The sequence below is a fragment of the Schistocerca cancellata genome, chromosome 2, assembly GCF_023864275.1.
Source record: "Schistocerca cancellata isolate TAMUIC-IGC-003103 chromosome 2, iqSchCanc2.1, whole genome shotgun sequence".
NCBI classification, from domain to species: domain Eukaryota; kingdom Metazoa; phylum Arthropoda; class Insecta; order Orthoptera; family Acrididae; genus Schistocerca; species Schistocerca cancellata.
Window position 1 is genome coordinate 744,115,366 of NC_064627.1, and position 26,153 is coordinate 744,141,518.

At 41.9% G+C, this 26,153-nt stretch overlaps 1 protein-coding gene across 2 annotated transcripts; it reads left to right on the forward strand.

Annotated features, from left to right (window-relative positions):
* Nucleotides 1-24,252, forward strand: LOC126162550 (ankyrin repeat domain-containing protein 40-like). Of its 2 annotated transcripts, none has more exons than XM_049919131.1 (3): nt 1-271; nt 356-696; nt 23,579-24,252. In XM_049919131.1, the coding sequence occupies exons 1-3, from the start codon at nt 93-95 to the stop codon at nt 23,932-23,934; spliced, it is 876 nt and encodes a 291-aa protein (XP_049775088.1). In that variant the 5' UTR covers nt 1-92; the 3' UTR covers nt 23,935-24,252. The 2 variants fall into 2 exon arrangements, with proteins under 2 accessions (XP_049775088.1, XP_049775089.1); XM_049919132.1 differs by having other exon boundaries at nt 108-271; nt 361-696.
* Nucleotides 24,253-26,153: the final 1,901 nt, after the last annotated feature.

Sequence of the window (26,153 nt, forward strand, 5' to 3'; positions counted from 1 at the left end):
GGCAAGATCTGTGAAAGAAAAATCAGGGGAGAAATTTAGTGCAGCTGCTGCAACAGTAGGTGTTGTGTGACTTGAGTTGCTGTGTGTATGTGATGAATGCTAGTCATACAGCGGAAAATCATAACACTGAACTAGTGAAAAATGTGCAGCATGATTCTTTGCGAGAAGAGTCATTGAGGGAAGCATCCTGTATAGGTGACATAGAAACAGTAGAATTGCTTCTGAGTAATGGCACCCTAGATGTTAACGCACGACATAAAATCAACGGCTGGTAAGAAGTTATTTCCCAGTGAGGTTACAACTGTCAATGTCGACGTAACAGTGTTTGATATTTCCTTATCTGTTTCCTGGTTAGGACAGCATTGCATTGGGCTGCCAAAAGAGGTCACAAAGATATAGTACTTCTCTTGCTCGCAAATGGAGCTGACAAGAACATTTTGACAAACAAGAGCGAACTACCGGCAGCTTTATGTAGTAGCGCAGAAATTCGTAAACTATTGGAAACGCCGTCTAATACTGATGTCCAAGATTCTACCCAACAGCTACCAATAGTACCCAATTATCTGAAGAACCCAACGCTTATCACCATGAATTCAAGGAAACCTCCTGCTGCAGACTCCGGGCTTTCAAATTCGAGTGTGCCAGTGCATGCAGCTGTTGCAAAGTCTGCCCAGCATAGTGGTGCAATCTGTGATGGTAAGATTTACATCTACCATAATATTAAGGACACATTTTTCGCCTTTCCATTTGGGTTCTGTTTTTGCCAAAGGTTATCTTCCCAGTCTAGAAATGCATTAAGATGTAAACGCAAATTATAATAGGGGGACTGACTCTTTTTGGTATTAAGTTAGGCCCTACTGTTATTTAAACACATGTTAGATTTTGCAGCAGTTGTCAACATGTTTGTCAGTAATGGTATCATGAGAAAAACAATTTACTATATCTGTTTCCATTTTGACAGCTAAATGATTAAGTTTGAAGTTCACATTTCAGACATGAAATATATATCTCTGCATAGTTATGTTTGTCAGTGACACTGACATTAAGACAAATTTGCAATTGTCAGACATAATAGACTACATGAAGAGAATTCCAGAACAGGCTACCTTTGGTTTACAGCAGGCTTTCTTTTGATCTTAAATCAGCTCTCACAAAATGTAATTCCAAACAAAAGACAGTGACATCAAAATACCACAAATAGATGGTAATGGTTATACCAATGTTTCTTGGAGCTGAGATGCATAATTTGCTATAAATTGGGTCATCCCATTGATAATCTAATTGGAATGTTGCCGCATGATGTTACTGTGTTCACATGTAGACAAAACAAGATAGTCTGCTTTCTCAACCATTTATTCTATTGGGGTAATAGATGTGAAGACAGTATTTGGTAGCATTGCTCCTGGTAGTAATAGTAAGAAGTTTGTGCAAAGTGTTTAGGAATTGGAGGGGGAAGAAATCTTAATATATGATGCAGAGAGAAGTACACTGTGTAGTGTTGTGCGGAGTATATGTGGAAAAATAGAAATGCTATAGCAGCTTGCTAACCATGATTTTAACAACTGTCATGTTAAAGATTCTTGGGGGGGGGGGGGCTACAACCAGCGATAAATACATTTAACAAGCTGTACTTTGTTGCCATGACAGGTACTTGGCCATTATGCTTATCTTCAGATGGCTGCATTTCATTTTACAGTGTTGCAGTTGTCAATAGCATATGCAAATAAAGGTTCTTGTTCGATGTTGATGCAATACTCTCTCAGGTTTCGTACTGTGTTAGTCCACAATGTCCCGCAACATTTTGTAAGGCATGTTCCTCTTTGAATCATCCAACGGAGCTGCATGTTGTCTGCTCCTATAGCTACTCCATTAGAATCCTTAAGTAGTTTGCTGTATGGACAAGTTATAATTACAAAAAAATTTAATAATGTGCATGCAACTGAAAACATATAAACTGAAATGAACGAATTTTGTGCACTGACATTTGTTACTGCGAACAAATGTAAGTCCACAAAATGTATTCCTTTTATGTTTCTGTTACGTGACTCTTAACCTGAAGGTTGGTTTGAAGCTACAGTTCTTTACTAAGTCAGCTTCTTTTGGAGGTAGTATACTCTTGGCTTTGGCCTGTGAACTGATGTACCCAGCCAGTTACAGGGGACCTATAGTTTAACGTGATCTCTAACCCAGTGCAACTTGCGATTTTCGTATTAATGAGCCAGAGATGAAAGAGTATTTAGCTGTTTCATGGATCATAATTGGGATCTCTCATTATGATATGGAATGAGACAATGCTACAATTTAAGTACAACAGTGGAAAATATGCACCATGCTGATCACTTACATGATTCTTGAAGGTGATTGTAAATATTGCTAATTATTTTTTTAACACACAGACAGTGATTCTCTCTCTCTCTCTCTCTCTCTCTCTCTCTCTCTCTCTCTCTCTCTCTCTACACACACGCGCATCCACTTGCACACTTTCAGGAATTCTTCGTGTGGTGTAGCAGTTTGTCAAGCAGATATGATCCCACTTATTGTTTGAAGTTAATTTTATTATATATTAAATTTTTTGACAATGGGTTGATGGTCAAAGATTTCTATGGCTGAATGCCTCACTTCTTTCTTTGCCACACTATAGCAGAGTGATGGACAGTGTAAATTATTTCTCGTTCCAGTATTACACATGAATGTTACTGTTGTATTCTGACAACCATCTCATACCAGCATTAGCTGATTAGGTACTAAGGAGACCTCATACTTGGAAGCACTTGTTCAGGACATTCTAAACCCAACTGTCTGCAGGAGGTTCTAGAAAGGGCTCTGACACATTATCCTTGTTACACTGCCCCATTTAACATACATTTTATTCCTCAGTGGCAGCTTGCCGTAAAACATTATTAAATGGAAATAGTATGGAACAATGAAGCTTGAGGTATAAAATAATAATTATGAGCTTATATTATTAGGATTTTCACTGTAAAATTTTAGGACTGGGCGATGAAGAGTATCTGATTGACTATGACCTTATGATACGAAAATTCTCAGTATTTGCCTAAATTGATTTGGGGAAGTGATTTAAAACACACAAATGGCTGGAAGAAGCGAACTGACCTACGTCGTCTTTACATCTAATGCTATTCCACTCGTTTCAGTGAACGATTACCATGTAATACAGTTAAGTGGATTTAAAGTATTCCTACAGAGACTAAAGGATTTGCAAGGACAATTTGAGTATGAAAATCTGCGCTTGTCTCTAACTACCTTCATCTGACTAAATATGTTGCACATATTTTTTACGAACTTGTTGCGCCTTGTGTTTAGCGTAAGAAACAAATCCCTGTTGCCAAACACAGAGCTCACAAGCATCTAGATATACTGCAGTGTCAGTGCAAGAATTCCCAGAGTTGCAAAATTTCATCTGTTGTGGTGGCGGAAAAAAAAGAACCACCTTACATTGAACAGACAAGCACTGTTGTAAATTTTATAATGAAACTGATTTCAAACACATTCACTATGAACAATGGTACTGTATTCTGGCTCTGATGGGTCAATCGGGCGTGAACTACTGCCAGGTCATCCTCTGGCAGTAGCGACATCAGATGTGGTAAGGAGGCTCAGTACACTGCTCTCCTGGTCATTGTTGGCTTTCGTGACCTAGGAACCACTACTTTTTGGTCCAGTAGCTCCTCAGTTGGCGTCATGACACTGAGTACATCCCGTACCGGTCCTCCCAACATGCAAAAACCCCTGGCAGTACCAGGAATCGAACCTGAGTCCCCTATATGGCAGTCTGCCTTGCTGACCACTCAGCTAAAGAGGTGGGCTTGACTATGGACAGTACTCGGAATTAATTTGTTGATAGGGCTTTTTGGCCTCATTGACTGCTTGCAGGTTTGGTGGGGCACCTCTCTCCTGGAAAAAGATTGGTCGATGTTGTGCTATGGTTAGCACATTGGACTTGCATGTGGGAGGATGACGGTTCAAACCCACATCTGGCCATCTTGATTTAGGTTTTCCGTGATTTCCCTAAATCGCTTCAGGAAAATGCTGTGATTGTTCCTTTGAAAGGGCACGGCTGATTTTCTTCCCTCATCCGATGGGACTGATGACCTTGCTGTCCCAGTTGGAGGGAGCAGCCATCAGAGAGACTGACAGTCGTAGGGATTTTCTCGCAATGAGCTAATCATCTACTCATTCTATGTCTAGTAAACGTAAACGGTATGTGGCTGACAATTGAAAGACCCTCTTAGCTGCACCTTCTTCCTCAGGGTGTCACATACCGAAGACAGTCTGTCCTTTGCTATGGTTAATCCATTTATTATTCAGAAGGGTGTTGATGCAATTTGTGGCTGTGAAGTCCTGCTGTCATTTACGCAGTGGCACTTTGTTTTTGGAGACTGATTGTGATTCTGAAGCACAAGAACTGCTTTCTGCTTCTTTCCTCCACGAGTGCCCTGTTTGTGTCGAGGCCTGCTGAATTCTTAGCGTGGTGTTATTTACACTAGGCTGCTCAATGGTCTGACAGAGGCAGAAATCCAAACTTACCTCTCTGATCAGCACATCACTGCAGTCCATAAGGTGATGAAGGAGGCTGATGCATACTTAGTGCCCACAAGCACTCTTTTTCTCACATTTGATAGAGTAGTGCTTCCATCATAGATAAAGGCAGGCTATGAAGCCATCACAGTCTGACCGTACATTCCAAACCTGATGCCTTGCAACCAGTGTCATCATTACAACCACACCTGAATGTCCTACCGAAACAGTCAAATGTGTTACTTGTGGTTGGGATGCTCACGAGGGTGATTGCCCACCTCCTCCCTGCTGTATGAAATGCAATGGCGACTATGCAGCCTCCTCCTGAGATTGTTCCATGTGCTTCAATTAGTGGGCCATCGAGAAGACCTGGGTGAAGGAAAAAATGCCGTACCCTGTCACTTGCCAGTAGTTGGCAGCCCTGTGTTTCACCATCTGGCACTTACAGCACCATTCTCGCTACACCTGGCTCCATGAACGACATGGCCACGCAGGTTTGCAAACTCAAATTCAGCACTGCGGTTGTATAATCACCCAGTGTCACAGTAGCATCCCATCTCCTCCTTCTCCAGTTGTGCAACAAGCCACCAAATTTTTGCCTTACTCAGTGAAATCACTTGCTAAACAACCAGCAGTTCAGGCAGGATGGAAAGAATACTCCCACGAAGACTTTTTACGCCCCTCCAGTCAACAAACATCTGAATCTCCATCTGCCAACTGCAAAGGCTCCAAGAAATCAAACAGAGGCAAGCGATCTCCTTTGCCGACACGGACATCATCTTCAACTGTGTCGCTGCATCATACCCTCACCCGGCTGACCTCTGTGTTGCCTCTGTGCCCTGTAGCAGTGTCTCTTCAAAGGCTGGCACTGGGAAACTGCTGAGGTGATGCCCCTTCATTTTTCCTTTGACTCCTTTCTCTGTTATGACTCTCCTCCAAGGGAGTTTTGCGGCCTTAGAGCCAACAAGAAGGAATTACAGCTGCTCTTGGAACCACAGTGTCCACTTGTTCTCTGCCTCCGGGAAATAAAATTGAGTCCTCGCGACCGCTTTGACCTCTCACATTTCTTTCCGGTCTGCTTTGACCTTCCCCTCAAGGATGGCATTCCATCTCGTGGGGAATCGTGCTGCTCATAAAGGATGGGATTCGTAGTCAAACTGTCTAACTGAACCCCGGCTGCAAGCTGTTGCAGTCCACAAATTTTCCTTCCTTGCTTCACCTTTTCTCTTTGTACTATCTACATCCCTCCATCATTCAGTGTTACCATAGCAGACATGTTCCAGCTTATTGGTAAACTCCCTCACCCCTTTGTGCTGCTTAGTGATTTTAATTTGCACCATCCCCTTTGGGGCTCTTCCAGAACTTACAGAGTGGTGCTCTCTTGGCTGACCTTCTCAGCCAACATCACCTCATCTGCTTTAACACTGGAGCAACCATGTTCCTTTTAGACTCCACACACACCTATTTCCATTTATACTTCTCATTCTGCACTGCCCAGCTTGCCCATTGTCTTGCATGGTCTCTTCTCTCTGACATGTACTCGACTGGCGATTTCCCGTGTGCTATCTGTTTGCTGACTTGTACACTACTCACATGCAAACCCAAATAGCAGTTTTATAAGGCCAACTGGAGGCTTTTCTCCTCCTGGTGACCTTTGACGAACATTTCCCGAGTTGTGACGACCATGTCGAATACCTTACAAATGTTATTATTAATGCCACATAATTCCTCGCACTTCATCTTTGCTGCACTGTGTCCCTGTCACTTGGCAGACTGAGGCGTCCTGTGACAGCTCGCGCGCGCGCGCGCACACACACACACACACACACACACACACACACACACACACGCGCGCGCGCGCTCTCTACATGTTTAACTGTATTCCTACAATGGTGAACTGCATTCATTATAAACAGTTGGGTGCACAGTGTCGTTGCAGTCTTCGGACTAGTGAAAACGATAGATGGCTTTTGTTTACTAGTTCTTTTAACTGTTCCACTCCCTCTTCCATTGTGTGTGCCAACCTCTGATGGTCTCTGGGACTAAGGTCCATTCCCCAGTTTCTGACCTGACCGTAGCAGGCAATATCATAGTGGATGCTGTTGCTATCTCCATCACCTTGGGCCATTATTTTGCAGAGATTTCGAGCACCACCCACTATCACCCTGCCTTCCTCCATCGGAAATGAGTGGAGGAAGCTCGGCCAATACCCTTCTCCTCTTAGAATCGCGAGTTGTAAATGCCGCTTTTACTATGAGGGTGCTACATCATGCTCTCACTTCATATCGATCCTCTGCCCCAGGGCTGGACAATGTTCACATTCAGATGTTGCAGCACCTTTCTCTAGCTCTCTCCTTCATATGTGTGGTCGCTTCTAGGCAGAAGACACGTTTCCCAGATGCTGACATGAAGCCACCATCAAACCCATACCTAAGCCTGGTAAGAACAAATATCTTCCTTCTAGCTACCGCCCCATTTTTCTCACCAGCTGTGTTTGCAAGGTGATGAAACGTGTGATTTGTGCCCGGCTGGTATGGTGGCTTGAGTCTCCCAATTAACTGTGTAGATTTTGAGTGCACTGTACTGCAATTGACCATGTCTTCACTTTGTCCAGCAATGTCATTAATGGTTTCTTGCAGAAATACCAGACTGGTTGTGTTTTTTGATTTGGAGAAAGCCCACAACATCTGCCGGAGGGTTGGTATCCTCTGCAGTTTCTACATGTGGGGCTTTTGAGACTGCCTGCCCCATTTCCTTCAGGAATTTTTAAAAGATCAGGTTTTCAAAGTACATGTGGTTTCTGCCTTGTTGGACACATTTAGCCAGGAAAATGGTGTGCCTCAGGGTTCTGTTCTAAGTGTCGCCCTCTTTGATACGCCGTTAAACCTATTATGGTTTGTCTCCCATAAGGCAACTCTGGCTCCCTTTTTGTTGACTATTTTGTGGTCTATTGCAGGTTCTCTGTGGACTTGTCTCCTTGAGTGGCATCTTCAGCAAAGTCTTGATTGTATTTACTCGTGGAGCATCGACAGTAGCTTTCACTTTTCCACAGACAAAACTGTTTGTATGAATTTAGATGGTGCAATGGGTTTCTACCACCATTTTTTCATCTTGGACCTGTTGCCCTTCCATTCACTGAAACTATGAAATTCCTGGGGCTTATGCTTGATAGGAAACTTTCTTGGTCCTCTCTCATGTCTTACCTGGGTGCCCATTGTACCCGGTCCCTCAATGTCCTACAGGTCCTCAGTGGTACTTCCTGGGGAGTGTTTGTACTGAACACTTGTCCGTTCAAAACTAGACCGTCGGAGTTTCGTTTATGCAGCTGCACATACATCCATCCATTTTACGCCATTTAAATACAACCCACCACGGTGGCATCCATTTGGCCACTGGTGCCTTTTACTGGTTAATAGTCTCTATGCAGAAGCTGCTGAACTATCGCTGTCAAACCGACATGATATTCTGCTCAGTGGGTACCATGCCGTTTGTCTGCAATGCCTGGCCAACCATCCAATGCCTCCTTCTTCAAAGAGTCCTTTGACTGCCAGTATAGGGTGCATCCCTCCTCTGTTACCTCCTGGAGTTCGCTTTCAGCTGTTGTTGCGGCATTGTAACTTCACATTACCTGCCACTTTCCCGATGAGTGTGAACTCTTCACCACCTTCCACCTTGGCTTTGTGTGGCGGTCCGTGTTCCCCTTGGACTTCATTCGCTTCTGAAGGACACTACTCTGACTCGCTCTATCGCCATCCCCAGGAGACCCTTGGTTCTGTCATGAGTTCGTGCGTGGCAGACAGGGGCCCCTGAGCTGTTGCAGCCCATTCTTCCTTCTCTGGCTGCCTTTCCTTCACCCTGACCATCCCTCCCTATCCTCGCTCCTTCACTGTTGCCCCCTCTTCCCCTTTCTCGGTGTTCTCATATATATCAATCTGGCTATCCACCAGGTTCCCTGTTTTGCTTGCTATTCTGTTCCTTGTGCCTGTTCTCTTTCATCCTTTTTGGTGTTTAGGTCTCTGCTTGATGTTTAACCTCCACTTCTAAATGTTCTGTTTTAGTGTGAGCCATTTGGGGAACTACACCCTCCCTAGTGTTTACGACATGGATTCCTCTTCCCTCTTCCTTCCCTGCTGTAGCCCCCCCCACCTCCACCCTGCTAGGTCACCAGCATATGTAGCCAGCCCGTTCTTTTTTTTTCAGCTTGAGTTTGCCCTTGTGGTGGGGCTGTATGTACCATTATGTACCCATCTGTCTAAGCCCCCTGACAACACAGGGATCACACTGTTGATACCTGAGCAGTTCCCTTCCTACATATGCCAAGGAGTGGTTGCTTGTCTTCCTAAAACTCCCAGCAGTGGCAGCTGTGCCAGGCGGCCCTTGCTGTGGCTGCATGGCGCCCATGGGGAGAGCCCCTGATTGAAATGGATGGTATCAGGGTGGATGATTGGCGCATGAAGCGTATCAAGCTGCAAAAATCTGGTCATTCTCAACTGGTCATCTATTCAAATGGTGAAGGATCATTTAATTATGCTTCGTATGACCCCGCAGCCTTACCTTCCCTGGCTACAACAAGAGAGGAGGGCCAGGCTTGCCTTCTTATAACGATATACTTTCTGCGCCACCTCATCTTTACTAAGACGGATGGGGACATCTTCACCGCCAGACCTGCTCTTGGCACTCCCACTGGGAGGGGATTATTTTAACTCTGCTGTGTACTGGGCACTGCCTTTTTAGCCATCGTCATTTGCTTAGTGGTGCTGCCCCACCGCTTTGTGCGCATTGCACCTAAATTTTAACTGTCAGCCACTTCCTGCTGGAATGCCCTTTTTTTACCAAAAATTCCTGGACCATTTTGGAGGAAAATCCATGGAGAAGAAATAAAAACTTGGAGGTTCACCGATGATATTGTAATTCTGTCAGAGACAGCAAAGGACTTAAAAGAACAGTTGAACGGAATGGATAGTGTCTTGAAAGGAGGCTATAAGATGAACATCAACAAAAGCAAAATGACGATAATGGAATGTAGTCGAATTAAATCTGGTGATGCTGAAGGAATTAGATTAGGAAATGAGACACTTACAGTAGTAAAGGAGTTTTGCTATTTGGGGAGCAAAATAATTGATGATGGTCGAAGTAGAGAGGATATAAAATGTAGACTGGCAATGGCAAGGAAAGCGGTTCTGAAGAAGATAAATTTGTTAACATCGAGTATAGATTTAAGTGTCAGGAAGTCGTTTCTGAAAGTATTTGTATGGAGTGTAGCCATGTATGGAAGTGAAACATGGATGATAACTAGTTTGGACAAGAAGAGAATAGAAGCTTTCGAAATGTGGTGCTACAGAAGAATGCTTAAGATTAGATGGGTAGATCATATAACTAATGAGGAGGTACTGAATAGGATTGGGGAGAAGAGAAGTTTGTGGCACAACTTGACTGGAAGAAGGGATCGGTTGGTAGGACATGTTCTGAGGCATCAATGGATCACCAATTTGGTATTGGAGGGCAGCATGGAGGGTAAAAATCGTAGAGGGAGACCAATAGATGAATACACTTAGCAGATTCAGAAGGATGTAGGTTGCAGTAGGTACTGGGAGATGAAGCAGCTTGCACAGGATAGAGTAGCATGGAGAGCTGCATCAAACAAGTCTCAGGACTGAAGACCACAACAACAACAACAACCTCTTCCTTACCCCAGCCCCGTCCCACCCTCCCCTCCCCTTTCCCTGCAGTTCCCACGACCTCCCCAGCTAAAGAAGTGCCCCCCTTCTTCAGCCCCTGCCAGTGATGGAACTCCCCACCAGGACCGTTCTCCACAGCATCTGTTAGACCAGAAGCCTTCTAATACAACTCAGCCACAAGACATACCACCCGTATGCCACAAGGTTGCATGCTCTCTTTCAGTGCCAGGTCTTGCAGATGCCTTCTCCCCCCTCACAACCTGAGTCTGATGTCTTATTTATGGATGTCACCCCATCCTTGGTGACGACCACTAACAGAGTGACATGACCTGCTTTCGGCTTCTTTGTCTAACCTGAACTCTCACCACATGATGATCCTGTGGAATTGCAACAGTTACTATCATTACCTGGCGGAAGTACAATATTTCGTTTCCTCCTATTCCGCATTCTGTCTTCCTCTTCAAGAAACACAATTCCATGATGACCACTCTGCAACATTTCGTGGTTATCGGGCATTCTGTCAGAACCGTGCCGCCTCCAGGGTAGCATCTGCCGGGATCTGCACTTTGGTTCACCCTGATGTCATTAGTGACTGCATCCCCCTTTGTACCAACCTGGAAGCAGTAGTGGTTAGAGTGCAAATGACCCTGGCAATCACCGTTTGCAATGTCTACCTCCCTCTAGGTAGGCCACTCCCATATGTTTAACTGTCTATCTTAATACAGCAGCTCCTGCCCCCGTTCCTCCTCCTTAGGGACTTGAGTGCCCACCACTCACTGTGGGGGGAGTGCCACATCAACAGGTTGGGGCCTCCTAATTGACCATTTGATTTGGGTATCCTCAATGATGGTTCCGTTACCCACTTAAGTGCTGCTCATGGTACCTTTACTACTATCGATCTCATGATCTCCTCTCCTGCTCTCGTAACTTTTCTACATTGGTCGTCCCGTGATTATCTTTGTGACAGTGAGTGCTTTCTGGTGATTCTATTGTTCCCCTGCTGACTCAGGCAGACAGGACCCCCATGTTGGGCATTCCACAGAGCCAATTGGCCTTTATATATATCTGCTGTGCACTCACACACCTCCCTCTCGAATTGCATTGATGTGGTCATGCAAGATGTCTCTGCCACTATTCTCCATGCTGCCGGCACTGCTGTCCTGCTATCCTCAGGTCTCCGTCATCGTTGACCGGTACCGTGGGTGAACCAAGGATGTAGCAGTCGCTGTCCAGGACTGCCAATGGTTGCTGCAGCAGTTTAAACAACACACTTCACAGATTAACGTCCTTGCTTTTAAGCATCTCCATGCTAAGGTTCGTTACCGTATTAAGCAGAGTAAAAAGGAATGCTGGGAGCGCTAAGTTTCCTCCCTGGGGACGTATGCCTTTTCATCGCAGATTTGGTCCAAGCTCTGTAGCCTTCTGGGCTAGGGTCTTAAGCTCCAAGATGCTCTGTGCACGGGTCGTTTGGTCCTTGCAGAGCACCTCACAATACACTGTGCGATGGCCTCGGCTTCCTCTTTCTGTCCTGCTACCTTTCTCTGGCAGAAATGCTGAGTTGAACAGAGCCAGCCTTTGTTTCAACCTGCACCACGCTGAACCTTATAATAAACCCTTCACTGAATGGGAATTCTTGCGGGCTCTTACCTCTTCATGCGACACAGCCCCAGGCATGGATTCCATCCACAACCAGATTCTCCAACACTTGCACATTGCCTAGAGGCAACATCTCCTCAGGGTCTTCAACTGCATTTGGTTCACAGGTGCTTTCCTGTTGCGATGGCGAGACAGTATAGTTATTCCCGTCTATAAGTTCGGGAAGAACCCATCATACCTCTACAGCTACCACCCGATTAGCCTGAAGGATGTACTTTGTAAACTGCTCAAGACAATGGTTAGCTTCAGACGCCTTGGACCTTTCGTCCCTTCTGGGAAGGACAATCTCAAACTGACCATTTACTCAGAATGGAAACAGCAATCTGACAGGCTTCTACTAACCGCCGACACTTTGTCGCGATATTCTTTGACCTACAAAAGGCATACGAAATGGCTTGGCGCCATCACATTTCAGTTCCGCTCCATGACAGGCCTCTGTAGCCCCCTTCAGATTTTTATCCATGAATTTTTATCTCACTGGCTCTTCTCTTCAGGAAAAAGATATCCCACAGGGTTCTGTGTTATGTGTCACACTCTTCCTCATATAATCAATGGGTTTGTTACCTCTGTTGGGCCTGTGGTTACCCCAGCGTTGCACGTCAGTGATTTTTGCATCTGTTGCAGCTCCCACTCAGTAGCATCTGCTGAGCACCAGCTCCAAGGTGCTATCCGATGGGCCTCTGTGTGGGCCACTCCCATGGCTTCCAGTTTTCTCCCTCTAAAACACGGTTTATGCAGTTTTGTCATAGATCCACAGTACACCCTGTTCCAGAACTTCATTCAGGCAATCAACTCCTCAATGTTGTAGCACAGTCCCATTTCTTGGGCCTTATCTTTGATAAAAAGCTGATGCGGCTGCCCCATATTCACCACCTAAAGACTAAATGTATGCGGAATCTTAACGCTCTCCACCTTTTGGTCCACACATATTGGGATGCAGGCCGTACAACTCTTCTCCATCTTGACTATGCTCTGGCCTCGTCCAGACAGATTATGGTAGGTTTACGGGCTCAAGAGCTGCTTCTATTCTGCAAATACTTGATCCTGTTCACCATTGTCGGGTGTGTCTGGCTATTGGTGCCTTATGCACTAGTCCTGTTGAGTCTCCTCGCACAAATGGGGATTCCCCCTCTACAAATACAATGAAGCCATCTCCTTGTTTCTTACACAATTGCTATTTGCCAATTTCCTGAACATCCCGTGTACCCTGTCCTCTTCGCAAACGAGGGATATCTGCCTCGTGACAACCAACCCCGGGTGGGATTTCCTATTGGAATGCACTTCAGTCCTGTCTGTCAGGATCTCCACTCACTGGAATGCGTCCCATGTATTTCCTCCCACACTCCCCCCTTTTATGGTGCCTCGACCACAGATTAGGACTGACCTATTCCAGGGTCCTAAGGTCTCTTTCGCCCCTATGGTTTCATGGTGTCTTTTGCATGCCATCCTTGCAGAGTTCCAGGGTGTCACCATCTTCTACACTGATGGTTCTAAGACAATAGATATGGTGGGATACACTCTTACCTCTCCTATAGGCTTAGAACACCATTTATTGCTGGGATCATGTAGTGTGTGCACAGCAGATCTCCTTGCCATTCATAGAACCCTCCATTTTGTTTCTCAGGCCTCCCTCCACAATGTGCTAATTTGTACCAACTCAAATTAGCAGCCTGCAGGCTATTGAGCAATGCTACTCTCGTCATCCTTTGGTCTCTGCTATCCATGACCTTCTCTCCGCTCTTGGCCATGCCACCTGCTCAGTTGTCTTTCTCTGGGCCCCAAGTCATGAGGGCATCCTGGGGAATGAATTGGCTGACTGTTTGGCTAGAGAAGCAGATACTTACCTCCCATTCACTTTCATGATTCCAGTTGTGGGTATGTGGATAACTGTCAAATTTCTCTGGTGTGCTGCTGCTCACAGTAATAAATTCCACACAAACAAGGAGTCTACTGCAGTTTGACACTCTTCCTTCCACTCCTCTCGAAGGAGTCCACTGTTTTATGCCGTTTACGTATTGGTCATACCAGGCCCATTGTCATACCTAATGCACCACCTCCACAATGTGGTTGTGGAGCCAGACTGACAGTATCCCACATATTGGAATGTCCACTTCTTTTGGCCTGTTGTGCTAAGTATAGTCTTCCAGATTCCTTCATTTTAATATTAGCAGACGATTCACGGATGGTTGAACTAGTCCTCAGTTTCCTCTATGAAAATGGTTTTTATTTCCGGATATAAAGTTTTGCTTTCCTTCTGGAGCAGGTGCAGGGTGGTTGTGGTTGGGACCTCTCTTAATGTCTTCTCGGTCTGGGACCCCATGACCATTCCCCCATGTAAAGGCCACTCTGTTTTTCCAGTTTTTAGATTTGGTCTCACCTTTTATACATTTACTGTGTGTGTTTTAACTTCATTATTTTATAGTTTGACTCCCCTGACTGGACCCGTCCATTATTAGTGGACCCTCTTTCTTCTGTGAGTAACTTCGGAATTGCAGGACTGAGAACCTCGCCGTTTGCCCCATAAACCCTCTCAATTAATCAATCAATCAATCAATCAATTGCTCTATTGCCGCAAGTTTCTCAACCTTCGCACGTAACTTCGCGATAATACTATTGTGTACATTGATGGCTCTGACAGACTGTGGTGTCGGGTGTGCCTGGCGCTGATGATTTTCAGTATCGGTTTCCGGAACACTGCTCAATAGTTACAGCGGAACTCTTTGCCCTGTATCAGGCCATGCAGTAATTCTGGTGGCACAGGCTTTTCGGTTATGTCATTTGCTCCAACTCTGTCAGTGCCTCTCAGAGCCTGTGTGCACCGTGCACCATCCATCCCTAGTGCAACGGGTCCAGGAAAGCTTTCACTCATTCACTCTTGATGGAGCTGCTGTGATGTTTATGTGGTCACTGCTCATGTCAGTATGACAGGAAACAAGGCTACTTCCAAGGCTGCTAGTCCTTCCATTCCTTAAAATGACCCCTATGTTGCCATCTGTTAGCAGGTGGTGTCACTTTGGCATCACCACTGGAAACAAGCCCTTCATGGAAACAAGCTTCAGGGAATTAAACCTCTCCCAGCAGCTTGGCTGACCTCCTCTCAGCCCTCTCGCCACAAGGAAATCATTTTAGCTAGGTTGCGTATCGGGCACTGCCGGCCACTTGTTAAGTGGTGCTGCCCCACCACTTTGTCCTCATTGTCATCAACCTTTTACAGTTTGCCGTTTCCAGACTGAACGCTTTTTTTTTAACAACTTACGTTCTAAGTTATTTGCCATCGGAGTTATTGGCCATCTTAGTGAAAAACGCGTGGGCTGTCAACCACATTTTACTTTTTATCCATTGTAGCAATATGGAGAAGGATATTTAATCCTTAGTTAGAGACCTTTGTTTTCTCTATGGTGTATTTTATGTACTTTTCTCCCAGAGGAAGCCCCTGTTTTTAGCTGTCTTTCCTTCTGTTAACTAGGCTTAATGTATAGTTTTAACTCCTTTTTTGTCTTAGTGCTCTACAGTTCTGACATGGGTGCAAATGACATTAGTTGTTTTTGCACCCTGAAACAAAACAAACAAACATTATGTCTTAACTGGAATTGTGTTCCATTCAGAGGCATTTTCAGCTTGGAAAAAAGGCAGGAGTCATATGGAGCCATGTCAGGGGAATGGGAAGCCTGACTAACCACAGTAATGATACATTTGGTGATGAAAATCAGAACCACATGCACAGAATGTTAAAGTGCATTTTGTGATGGAACTGCCAAGTTTTTGCTGTCCACATATCAGATTGTAGCGTCGCATAGTGTCATGGGGGACAAAGGACCTGCTTGTAATATTCTGTTGTGATGCTTTGGCCTTGTGGTTCATACTTAGGATGCACCACCTCATGCAGGCCAAAGAAAACGATCAAAATGACCTTGAGATTGCTGTGGACCTGCTTTGCTTTCTTTGGCTTTGGGGATGTCAGATGCTTCCACTGTGATGACTGGATCTTGATTTCTGTGTCATGGCCAGTGAGTGGTTGTACCATTGCTTTCTGTGAGCTAACATTGTACCTGAGACCTGTTGAATCTTGCAAATGGTTTCCATTTTGTTATTGTAAAGGTTTAGGTAAAAGTTGATGCAATGTCATTATTCAGTTTTTTTCCATCATTTTACAGCTTACTGGAATCAGACGAGCAGTCTTTACACTTCCCCACTTGTAGGCTGACTGCCAGCGACTGATGCTTTTTGCTGTCCAGAAAAAAAATCAACAACTGCTCATGAATGTGCCCCATCACATCTCCAACAAAGCAAGTCTCTTGCACTTCATGGCTTTATGTGGGGAAGATGAAGGGTCAACACATTTATGAACACAGCTCATAAGACACGTCCACTGCTGTGTCATTAGATGAGACCTGAGCTGCCTCGTGTGTGATTCTTCATATCTTAAGTTTTTGTCACATGTCACATTTATCAACAAAGACGACATGTTACTAAAAATTACATTACTTTTTAGACATGGCATGTAGATTCTTTTTATGTGCGAAGATGGCTCAAAAGTTCTCGGAACGCAATAGAAAAAAGGTACTTAAATCACTGAAACTTGTTTTATTCTTCAATGTAGTCTCCTTGTAGATTAATGCACTTGGTCCAATGATTAGATTAGATTAGTTTTTTGTTCCATTGATCCGTACTGAGTAGATCCTTGTGGATGTGGAACATGTCACATTTATTTTATTTTTTTTTTTTTTTTTAAAAGCTGAATTAACAATACTAGTAGTATGAGTATATACAATACATCATTTGTTTCTATTAAAAAATTCGTCAATGGAGTAGGAGTTGGCCACTAGTAAGCCTTTCAGGCTTCTTTTAAACTGATCTTTATTTGTAACTAAATTTTTTATGTTTGCTGGCAAATTATTGAAGATAAGTGTTCCTGAGAAGTGGACCCCTTTTTGAACTACAATAAGTGCTTTTAAGTCCTTGTACAGATCATTTTTGTTCCTGGTATTGTATGTATGAACTGAGCTGTTTGTTGGAAAAAGAGATATATTATTTAGGACAAATTTCATTAAGGAGTAAATATACTGAGAGGCAGTAGTTAGTATACCCAGTTCTTTGAAGAGGTTTCTACAGGACGTCCATGAATTTACTCCACAAATAATACATATTACATGCTTTTGGACTCTGAAAACTTTTGTTTGACTTGAAGAGTTACCCCAAAATATTATACCATATGACATTATGGAATGAAATTGGCAAAGTATGCAAGCTTTTTCATTTTTATGTTGCTTATGTCTGCTAACACTCAAATTGCAAATACAGATTTGTTAAGGCATTCCAGGGCCTTGATCCCATCTCGAAAATGAGTTTCCTCCAAGCCCGCAAAATAGTTGTCAACTCCGGCTATCAATCCTTCTTTTGAAGTGAATCTTCGCCCACTAAGAAAAATTTTCAATTTTGGGAAGAGATGGAAGTCTGACGGAGCCATATCAGGTGAATAAGTCAGGTGCGGCAACAATTCATACCTTAGTTTGTGGAATTTTGCCATGGCGAGCGTGCGTTGTCTTGATGGAAGATGACTTTCTTCCTTCCTAAGCCTGGCTTTTTTTCTTTTCATGTATATTTTGCTGCAATTTGTCCAGGAGGTTAGCATAGTATTCTCCATTAATTGTTTGCCCAGTGGGGAGATAATTTACAAATAGAATCCCCTTCACATCACAGAACTCTGATGCCTTGAGCTTTCCCACTGAAGGAATTGTCTTTGCTTTCTGTGATCGTGGAGAATCAGCATGTTCCATTGCTTTGACTGTTGTTTTGCCTGTCGGGTATAGTAGTGAACCTAAGTTTCATCTATGGTCACAAACCAGCACAAAAAATTGTGTTCATTTCTCCTAAAACAGGCCAAACATTGTTCTCATATGTCCATTCTCATGCGTTTTTGATTCAGTGTAAAGAGCCGTGGCACCCATCTTGCAGATAATTTTTTCATTTCTAATTCTTCAGTTAAAATGTGAGATACCTTTTCAGATGACACCTGACAAGTGTGAGCAGTTTCATGAACTTTCAATCAGTGATCCTCCATGACCATTTTGTGCACTTTTGCAATGATTTCTGGAGGAGTGACTGATCTTGGCCGACCACTGTGCAGATCATCATCTAAGCTCTCCCAACGAAATTTAAATTAATTTGTCCACTTGGGAACAGTTGAATATGAAGGAGCAGAGTCCCCCAGTGTATTATTGAAATCGGTATGAATGTCCTTTGCTTTCATACCTTTCTTTACGAAGTACTTAATCACTGCCCGAATATTGATTTCCCCCCCCCCCCCCCCCCCCCCCCCATCTTTGCAAATTACCAAGCAGGAACAACAGAGCCACATCACCGCCACAGCTCTCTTCACAGAGCACTGACGTGTCACGTGTTTACAACTGATGTGGCATGTGTTTACTGGCAACAGTCCAACGAATATCATGTGAACAACTCGTTGCACTAGTGCTGACCTCTCATGGTGATTCAGAGAACTTTTTAAACCACCCTTGTATGTTTAAATATGCAAGATGGAACAAATTTCTATAGATAACAAATATTCACATACACTGTAAACATTGGCTTAGTAATACTGTGATTGAATTAGTTGAGATCCCAGTAAAATGTGAATAATTCATAATATCAGACAACCACACTTAGTGTCAAATCTATATTTAAATCCTTGATCTCAAAGCCATGTATACAAGAGGTGTTAACAAAATTCATTCCTATGTTGGGGAATAGTTGTGAGTACTTGAATATGCATGGGAATCACAGTGTGTTTTTCTTTTGTTTGTGCAACTCTATCTGAGTTGCACTTCTTGGCGACATTGCTGGAACAAAGAAGCAAGGCATATGAAAAGACTCATCATTTGCATTTGGAGGTGGCATAAATTTGACAATGAAATAGTGATAATGCGTGTGGATAATGTTCCAGCTTATGAGACTGTGATGAAGAGGAAAACTTATCACAGGTTTGGAAAATACACTAAAAAGTAGCAGATAATCTATGATAGAGGAACGAAGAACCATCACAAAGATGGAAACTTTGCTGTTTTCTGACAGATATATTACCATCAAGATAGTTTACGGAGTAGTTCATATTAGTGTAGGGTCCTGCGTGTTGAACTAAAGATGAGAAACATGTTGCTCCAGTGGGTCCGTAATTTATAATGTCCATTCAAAGAGAGCAACATGACATCAGCAAAAGAAATGTTGAAAATGTGTAAGAACAAGGAAGAAGAGTTTTTCAGACTTCTTATCACAGTGGGGAAAATGTTGGAACAAACTATGAAAATACAAACACCCCCACCCATCTTTTATGGGAAGGTTATGCTGTCTGTCATTTGGGATTCAAGGTGTCATCCTTATCAAATATATAAGAAAGGGACAGATCATTGTGACAGTGTTATCACAGACTATTATAAATAGTCATGGAAACACTATAAAACTAAACACTATACGGAAAAAATGCAGCCTTTTGAAAGCAGCAGCAATACTAGGACTCAAAAAGTGACTGGCAGTAACAGCAGGATAGCATGATATCAAATGGGAATTGGTTCTCTCACCCCCCACCCCCCCACCCCCGGTCCCCCAAGTCACTAGTCACTAAATGGAATGGTGATTTTTTCCAGTTTTAACATGAGAAATGAATTGTGATCTGATGTGGTTAAGTTCAAAAAGAACTGCTTAAGAATATATATGAATATTTGCCTCGTATTGTGTGGTGCTTTGAGCTAATTGTAATTCTTTTGCGAGTTTCTTTACAAATTTCAGACCCGTATTAATACATTCAAAACTAGGCACGAGTTTTACATTCTTGGACATTACTGGCTAATTCTCATGAATGATCTCTCTACAGCTAGAACATGTTCCATTACATTTAGCACAAAACCCAGTTCCTTTTCACATTGCCTAAAACTGTTGCATCGTCAGTAAATTGCATTATGATAATTTTCTGTCCTTGACGAACAACAACAACAACAACAACAACAACAATGGCAGCAGCAGTCCTTCAGTTTCCTGATTCCCTTTTTCACTTAACAAATAAACATCAGTGGTGACAATAAAATGATGTGATCATTTGGAATTATTGGCTGTGATATCTGTTTGAACTTTTCCTGATTTTGACTTCCTGTACAAACATGTCAGTAAAGACTATTCTAATTTGCTTTGAAGAGAATGTGCTTTCATAACTGTCTCATTGATACCACACTGCCTAAACACAGAAAAACATTTTATGTCATTACACATTACTAACACATTTCCATATTTATAGCCCAATGGTAAGCTCCAAAGTACAGCTTCACTTGCATTTTGAATATGCTTCTCCACTCCATATACACAATTTCAAAATCTTAAATATAGCTACGATTCAGCAGCTGTATAAATCTGAAGATGTTGAAAAAAAAATCAGGTAATCAGTTGCAAAACAAAGGTTTTGTTAACCCTTGACATAGGTTTCAATATTTCCAAAAATATCTTCTTCAGAATGAGTGGGCCATAAAAGTATATATAACTGGTTACTAAAATTATTTTTACGAACATAACGAACTATTAATAACAGAAAAATATTTGTGACGTAAGCGTACTCACTTGTTACATCACATGGTGGTATATTAGATTAGTTGAAGCCAAGTGGCCCTTGTCATGCATAAAATTGACATAAAAACAAGAATTATTACATGCCATGGCTTTAGATTGCAGTCAGATTACATTTAGCGTCCTTCAGAATAATTGCCAACTGGTAGAGGCTGTTGTCAGAATAAAATTATTACAGGAGTCACAGATTAAAATATTTACATAAGTTAAGTGTACATCATGCCAGAGACAAAGGCCAACTCTTCAAATATACAGGTTCAAGAAACTAGGAAAAATTTGTCTGCAGAGGGCACTAAATACATGCAGGCAAGAACTGTGCCTTGCTTGTGTTACATAAATCATTTTACATTAAAGTAAGAAAGAAACTTCCTCTACAAGGCTACGAAAATGCAATAGGTTTACTGTTATACTCTGGGTATAAAATTATTCATACATTTTTTTCTATTACTAATATTTTGTTATGTTTGTAAAAATAATTTTTGTAACCAGTTTTTCGAAACCTAGTTAAAGGGCTAATAAACCTCCATTATGCAACTCTTGGCTTTTTTTCCCCTCAGTCTCTTCAATACACAATTGTTTTTCAGTGTCTTCATACACACCAGCTGCTTAGCAGTGGTGCAGTAATGAACTTGCAGAAAAACAGTGCAAGTTTCATAACTCGTTGACTTGGACGCTGGTGTCAGCCAAATATTCTGACCGATCATTGATCCTGAAAGAGAATGGTAGAGCACTTGCCCGCGAAAGGCAAAGGTCCCGAGTTCGAGTCTCGGTCCGGCACACTGTTTTAATCTGTAAGGAAGTTTCATGGATCCTGAAATGAAGCAGAAGAAATCGGGAATGATTGCATTTGGTCTGCCTTACAAAGCATCCATTCACTCCACTCGAGGAACTTTCACACTTAGGCTAAGAAATTGTACCACAAATGCCTTCTTACTCACCAAATCTAGCACCCAGGACTTTCTTCTTCTTTTTGGAAGTGAAAGGAACCACGCAAGGATATTATTTCTCCAGTGATAGCATGTTGGTTGCTAGAATGGAAAACTTTTTACTATCTTGGCATATGGCAGGGTGTACATCATTGTGAAAAAGTGTAAACATGTAAGGATGTTACATAGAAGATGGAGAAAATATGTACGAGGGGGGGGCGGGTGCAAAAGTAACGGGAATTGGGCTGCGGTGGGGAGGGGGGCGTGGGGGAACCCATTGTTCGACCATGTATCCATTACGGTTACACCACCTGAGTCATTGTGCGAAGGTGGGTAGCTGTGAGTGCATTGGTTCACCCATAAGTGTTTTTTTAGTAAACAACTTTTTCCATTTCGGCAAAAACATCCTGGCAGAATGTCAAGAGCAACGTGTGGCTGTGAAACTTAGTTTCTGCTGCAGATTTCCCCAACAGGAAACCATCATAGTGCTGAAGACTGCTTATGGCGATGCTGCCCTAAGTAAGACCAGAGTCGATGAGTGGTTTCCACATTTCAAAAATGCAGAAATGTCAGTTGAAGACCAACCCCATTCAGGACTCCACTCAACATCAAGAAGTGATGAAAACATCGCCAAAATCAATGCCCTCGTTCGAGAAGACCGACACCGAACCATTGATGAACTCTATGAGATGTCTGAAATATCATGGAGCTCAATTCAGATGATTTTATTTGAAGATGTTCACATGAGAAGGGTTGCAGTCAAATTTGTCCCTCACCTCGCAGACGGGCAAAGGGATTGTCAACTTCAGGCATGTTTTGAGCTTCAAAATCAGCTCAAGAGGACCCTGAAATTTTTTTCCAAGGTGATTACTGGTGATGAATCATGGTGCTATGATACGACCCCAAAACAAAACAGCAATCAAGCCAGTGGAAGACAAGTGGCTCTCCTCGTGCCAAAAAAGCTCACCAAGTGAAGTTAACATCAAGACAATGCTCATTTGTTTCTTTGTTTGCAGAGGTGTTGTGCCCATGGAGTTTGTTTCCCTGGGTCAAACTGTCAACCAGGAGTTCTACCTGGAGGCTTTGAAAAGATTGAGGGATAGTATTCAGAAGAAAAGGGCAGATCTTTGGCGCATAGGCGAGTGGTTCTTCCGTCATGACAGCACGCTGGCCCAAACTTCCCTCTGCGTAAAGCAGTTTTTGAGCAAAAACAGCATGACACCGATCGTCCATCCCCACCCCAGCCCTCCCCCCCCCCCACCTCCTACTTATCAGATCTAGCCCCATGTGATTTCTTTGTGTTCCCCAGACTCAAAAGGGACATGAAAGGAAAGTGTTTTGCCACTGTGAGGAGGTAAAACAAAAATCTCTGGAAGGCATAAAGAACATCCCGATAAGTAAATTTAAAAACTGTTTTGAAAAATAGAAGGATCATTTGAAGAAGTGCATTGTGGTCAGTGGAGAATACTTTGAAGGTGATCAAAATTTGGTGTTGAAATATTAAGAAATAAGAAGATATGTTGAATTTCTCTTCTTTTTTTTGTGGGGGGCGGGGGGGTTTGTCTCCCCTTCATACACATGCAAGTGTGTTACATAGAGAAGTCCTAAAAAATGACCACTTGTTGGAATTGGGTAATTGATGTGCTCCTACTCCTGCTCCCACAAGGACACAAAATTTAGAAGCAGTCCTCATACTATGGCTCCATTCAGTGTTGAAACGTAGTGGTAAGCCACCAAGAGAGAAAAAAAAAACACTTCCGGAAAAGATGTTTTGTATTCTAAATATTGAGGCCATTAGTTAAAATGCAAAAGTTGTAAGAAAGCTGTGACCATGATTTGCATTTTACTATTTTTTCATTCAGTTGCAGCTGTAAATATATTGACAATCTTATTTAAACTCTTCTGTAAAATAGTGCCTGAGGTATGTTCTGTATAACTTCCAATAAATGTAAAATCTGTAGGTAATTTTAGAAATTTTTATTTTTACAGAAAATGTGATTTTGCTAGATATACAGATGAAAAAGTGTGAAAATTGATGAAAGTTGTGAAAATAACAGTTACAGGTGCATTTTGAATGTGACTGGATGCAGTATGCTTACATAAAGTGGTGCCTCAAACATGAAAATCGTGTTTAATTAATGATTTCAAGCATTTACATATTTATTTTTCCAGAATTGGTGCTCAAAGCTCGTGTTGCAAATAGTGGTGAACTGGATTTCATAGAAATTGAGCTGCCACACAGTGAGCTAACATACAACAAACTTTTACGTGTGTGCTGTGATGAATTGGGTGTGAATGCTACCCAAGTGTTGAGGTTACGTAAGCTTCCAGACACAGTTCTCCGTAAGGATAAAGACATACGGAGATTGAAAGACTTTCAAGAAATAGAAGTTGTAGTTGCACCACCACCAGGAAGAAAGCTAGTTCCAGGTAGCAATGGTTTTATTAATGTGCCAGCAGCACTCGGCACAAACATAAATGGTTACCAATCCATTTCTCTCCATAAGAATCAGACCATTCTCTATTGAACCTTATTTAATATTTTATTTTGTACTGGGTTTCTTAGCAGATTGTAAGAGCTAGAAATTAATTTAATTGAAATATTTCCTTATTTATCTGCTTGCCAAATATGTTTGTGGGCCTAACATGTAGCACTTCTGGTTTTATTTTGTATGTGTTTTCATCATGTAGTCTCCAACAGTTCATTTTGTGTCTGTAAAGTAAGATGAATAAGATGATGAGGAGAAAAATAATAGTGACAGTAACACGAATATATTGTGATTTGTAATATTTACTAAATATCAGTGGTTTTAAATGTTGTAAGAAATAGATGTAGAAAGCTTGAATTACATTTATTCTTACATAAACCTTTCTATCCAAATTCTGCCTCAGTGCACCAATCTTCACACAGATTTAAACTGACTGGAGAATCAGCAGTCGTAAAAAGATGGTAAGTAGGGTTTGTTTTCTGAGCAAACTCAGATGATTGACAAATGTTGGTGTTTGTGATTTCAGTATCTGTGGAGGTGCAGTTGGAAATGGGCAGTTATGGAATAACTCATTTTGGAGATATCAGCAAATGTACAACAAACACAAAATCTCTGTTATACAATTAGTCATAATTAAAAAGGAAACAACTTTGTGTTTAATGATGGCTCTTATCATCTTAATCATCAGACCTCCCCCCCCCCCCCCCCCCTCTCACCAAGCATAATATTTGAATTACTTAAAGTAGATGGATAAATCAGGTGCTTGGTTATAACTTGGTGCTTCCACTTCTTGGCACGAGAACAAGATGATCTTGCTGTTTGTATTATATGTGATTCAGTGCAGCTGCAGTACATAGCTTCAAGTTAATTGCTGTTTGCATTATGATTTTGTTGTATTAGTTTCCTAGTACGGTTATGCAAATTGGAAATGCTGTCATAACTGCATGAGACTGCTTTGGTATACGTGTTGTAATCTTCTCTCTCCTTCCTTCTTCCATGTACTGTCCACATTAAACAGTGCCCAGTTCGAGTAATTAATAAGCAAAGTCTTTTATATGAGGATTTGAGAGGAGCAAAGATTACAATAAACTTTCAAGTTTACTTATCCTGTCATGTTGAGATGGCTCCAGTTGTTCTTGTCTAGGGGTCTGATTCTCAAAGCTGAAAATCTAACATCCGGTCCTCATGGTTGGTTTGAACTAAATAAATTGGAATATTGTTGTTGCAAAATTTTTATGTAAATTTCCACAGAATTTTCTCACGTTTTAGTATATCATACAGTATTTTGATTTTTCACATTAACAAATCAGAAATTACATGGTTTGCATCTATTATACAAAAATATGTCCAATCACATCAGAGGCAAGCTTAAGATTCTCACACTCTGCAGAAATAACAATATTCAAAAGAGTTTACAATTTTTCTGAACAAATGAATTCCTACCAGTTTTCATTACATTATTAATTCTGATTATTATTTCAGAAATGAATCCAGAAATAAACTTAGTAAACAGTACAGGTTTGTGAAATCAATAACAGAAATTTTTAGTGTGCAAATAATTTGTAATTTCAAATGTTTCTAAAAAAATATTTTTAACTGTACATTGAGAACTAGTACTTATTGATTAATAAAGGTATTCCATTTCATAAATTTTAGCTTGAAATATAGCATACTGTGTATGAAATTATATGAAAGTCATCAGAAAAGCAACTGAGATAATATAAACATGTCCAAACTTCAAAAAATAATACTGGTATCAACTATTGCTGTTGAGGAAAAGTAGTGCTAGAGGTGGATGTCCCATTACAGGTTGACTGTCACTTTACAACATTGTTAAGAAAAGAAAGATAATTTTTAACACGTCTTTGTAGATCTTCAACAGCAGCAAAGGAAAGTGTGTTAAACTTCTATTATTTATATTGTCTGGAAGCGTTTTATGCACTAGAAGCACATTAAGCATATTGTTGACCAAACTGGAATATTGATACTAGAAACAACAGAGCAGTATATATTCAGTTAAAGTGTCCTGCAGGAGTATCCTTAGAGAATACATACCATGCAAATGACATTATTTCTTATGGTATTCCATAGTTTAAAAATAGCTGATCAGCAATGTTTTTCAATGAGATTGAGCCATTTTTGCACATTCATGTGCTCAATGCATGTCTGAAGATGTAAAAAATGTCTGGTTCCCTGGTGAGTCAGGTTTCAGGGGAGTTCACTCCCCAGATTATATCTTGTAATAACATGCGAGCTCT

Bases quoted from the DNA above. Each gene is read 5' to 3' on its own strand.
- LOC126162550 (XM_049919131.1), top strand. From the start codon at position 93: ATGAATGCTAGTCATACAGCGGAAAATCATAACACTGAACTAGTGAAA. The intron at 272-355 runs GTAAGAAGTTAT...TTTCCTGGTTAG, and splicing joins CGACATAAAATCAACGGCTG to GACAGCATTGCATTGGGCTG. The intron at 697-23,578 runs GTAAGATTTACA...TTATTTTTCCAG, and splicing joins TAGTGGTGCAATCTGTGATG to AATTGGTGCTCAAAGCTCGT.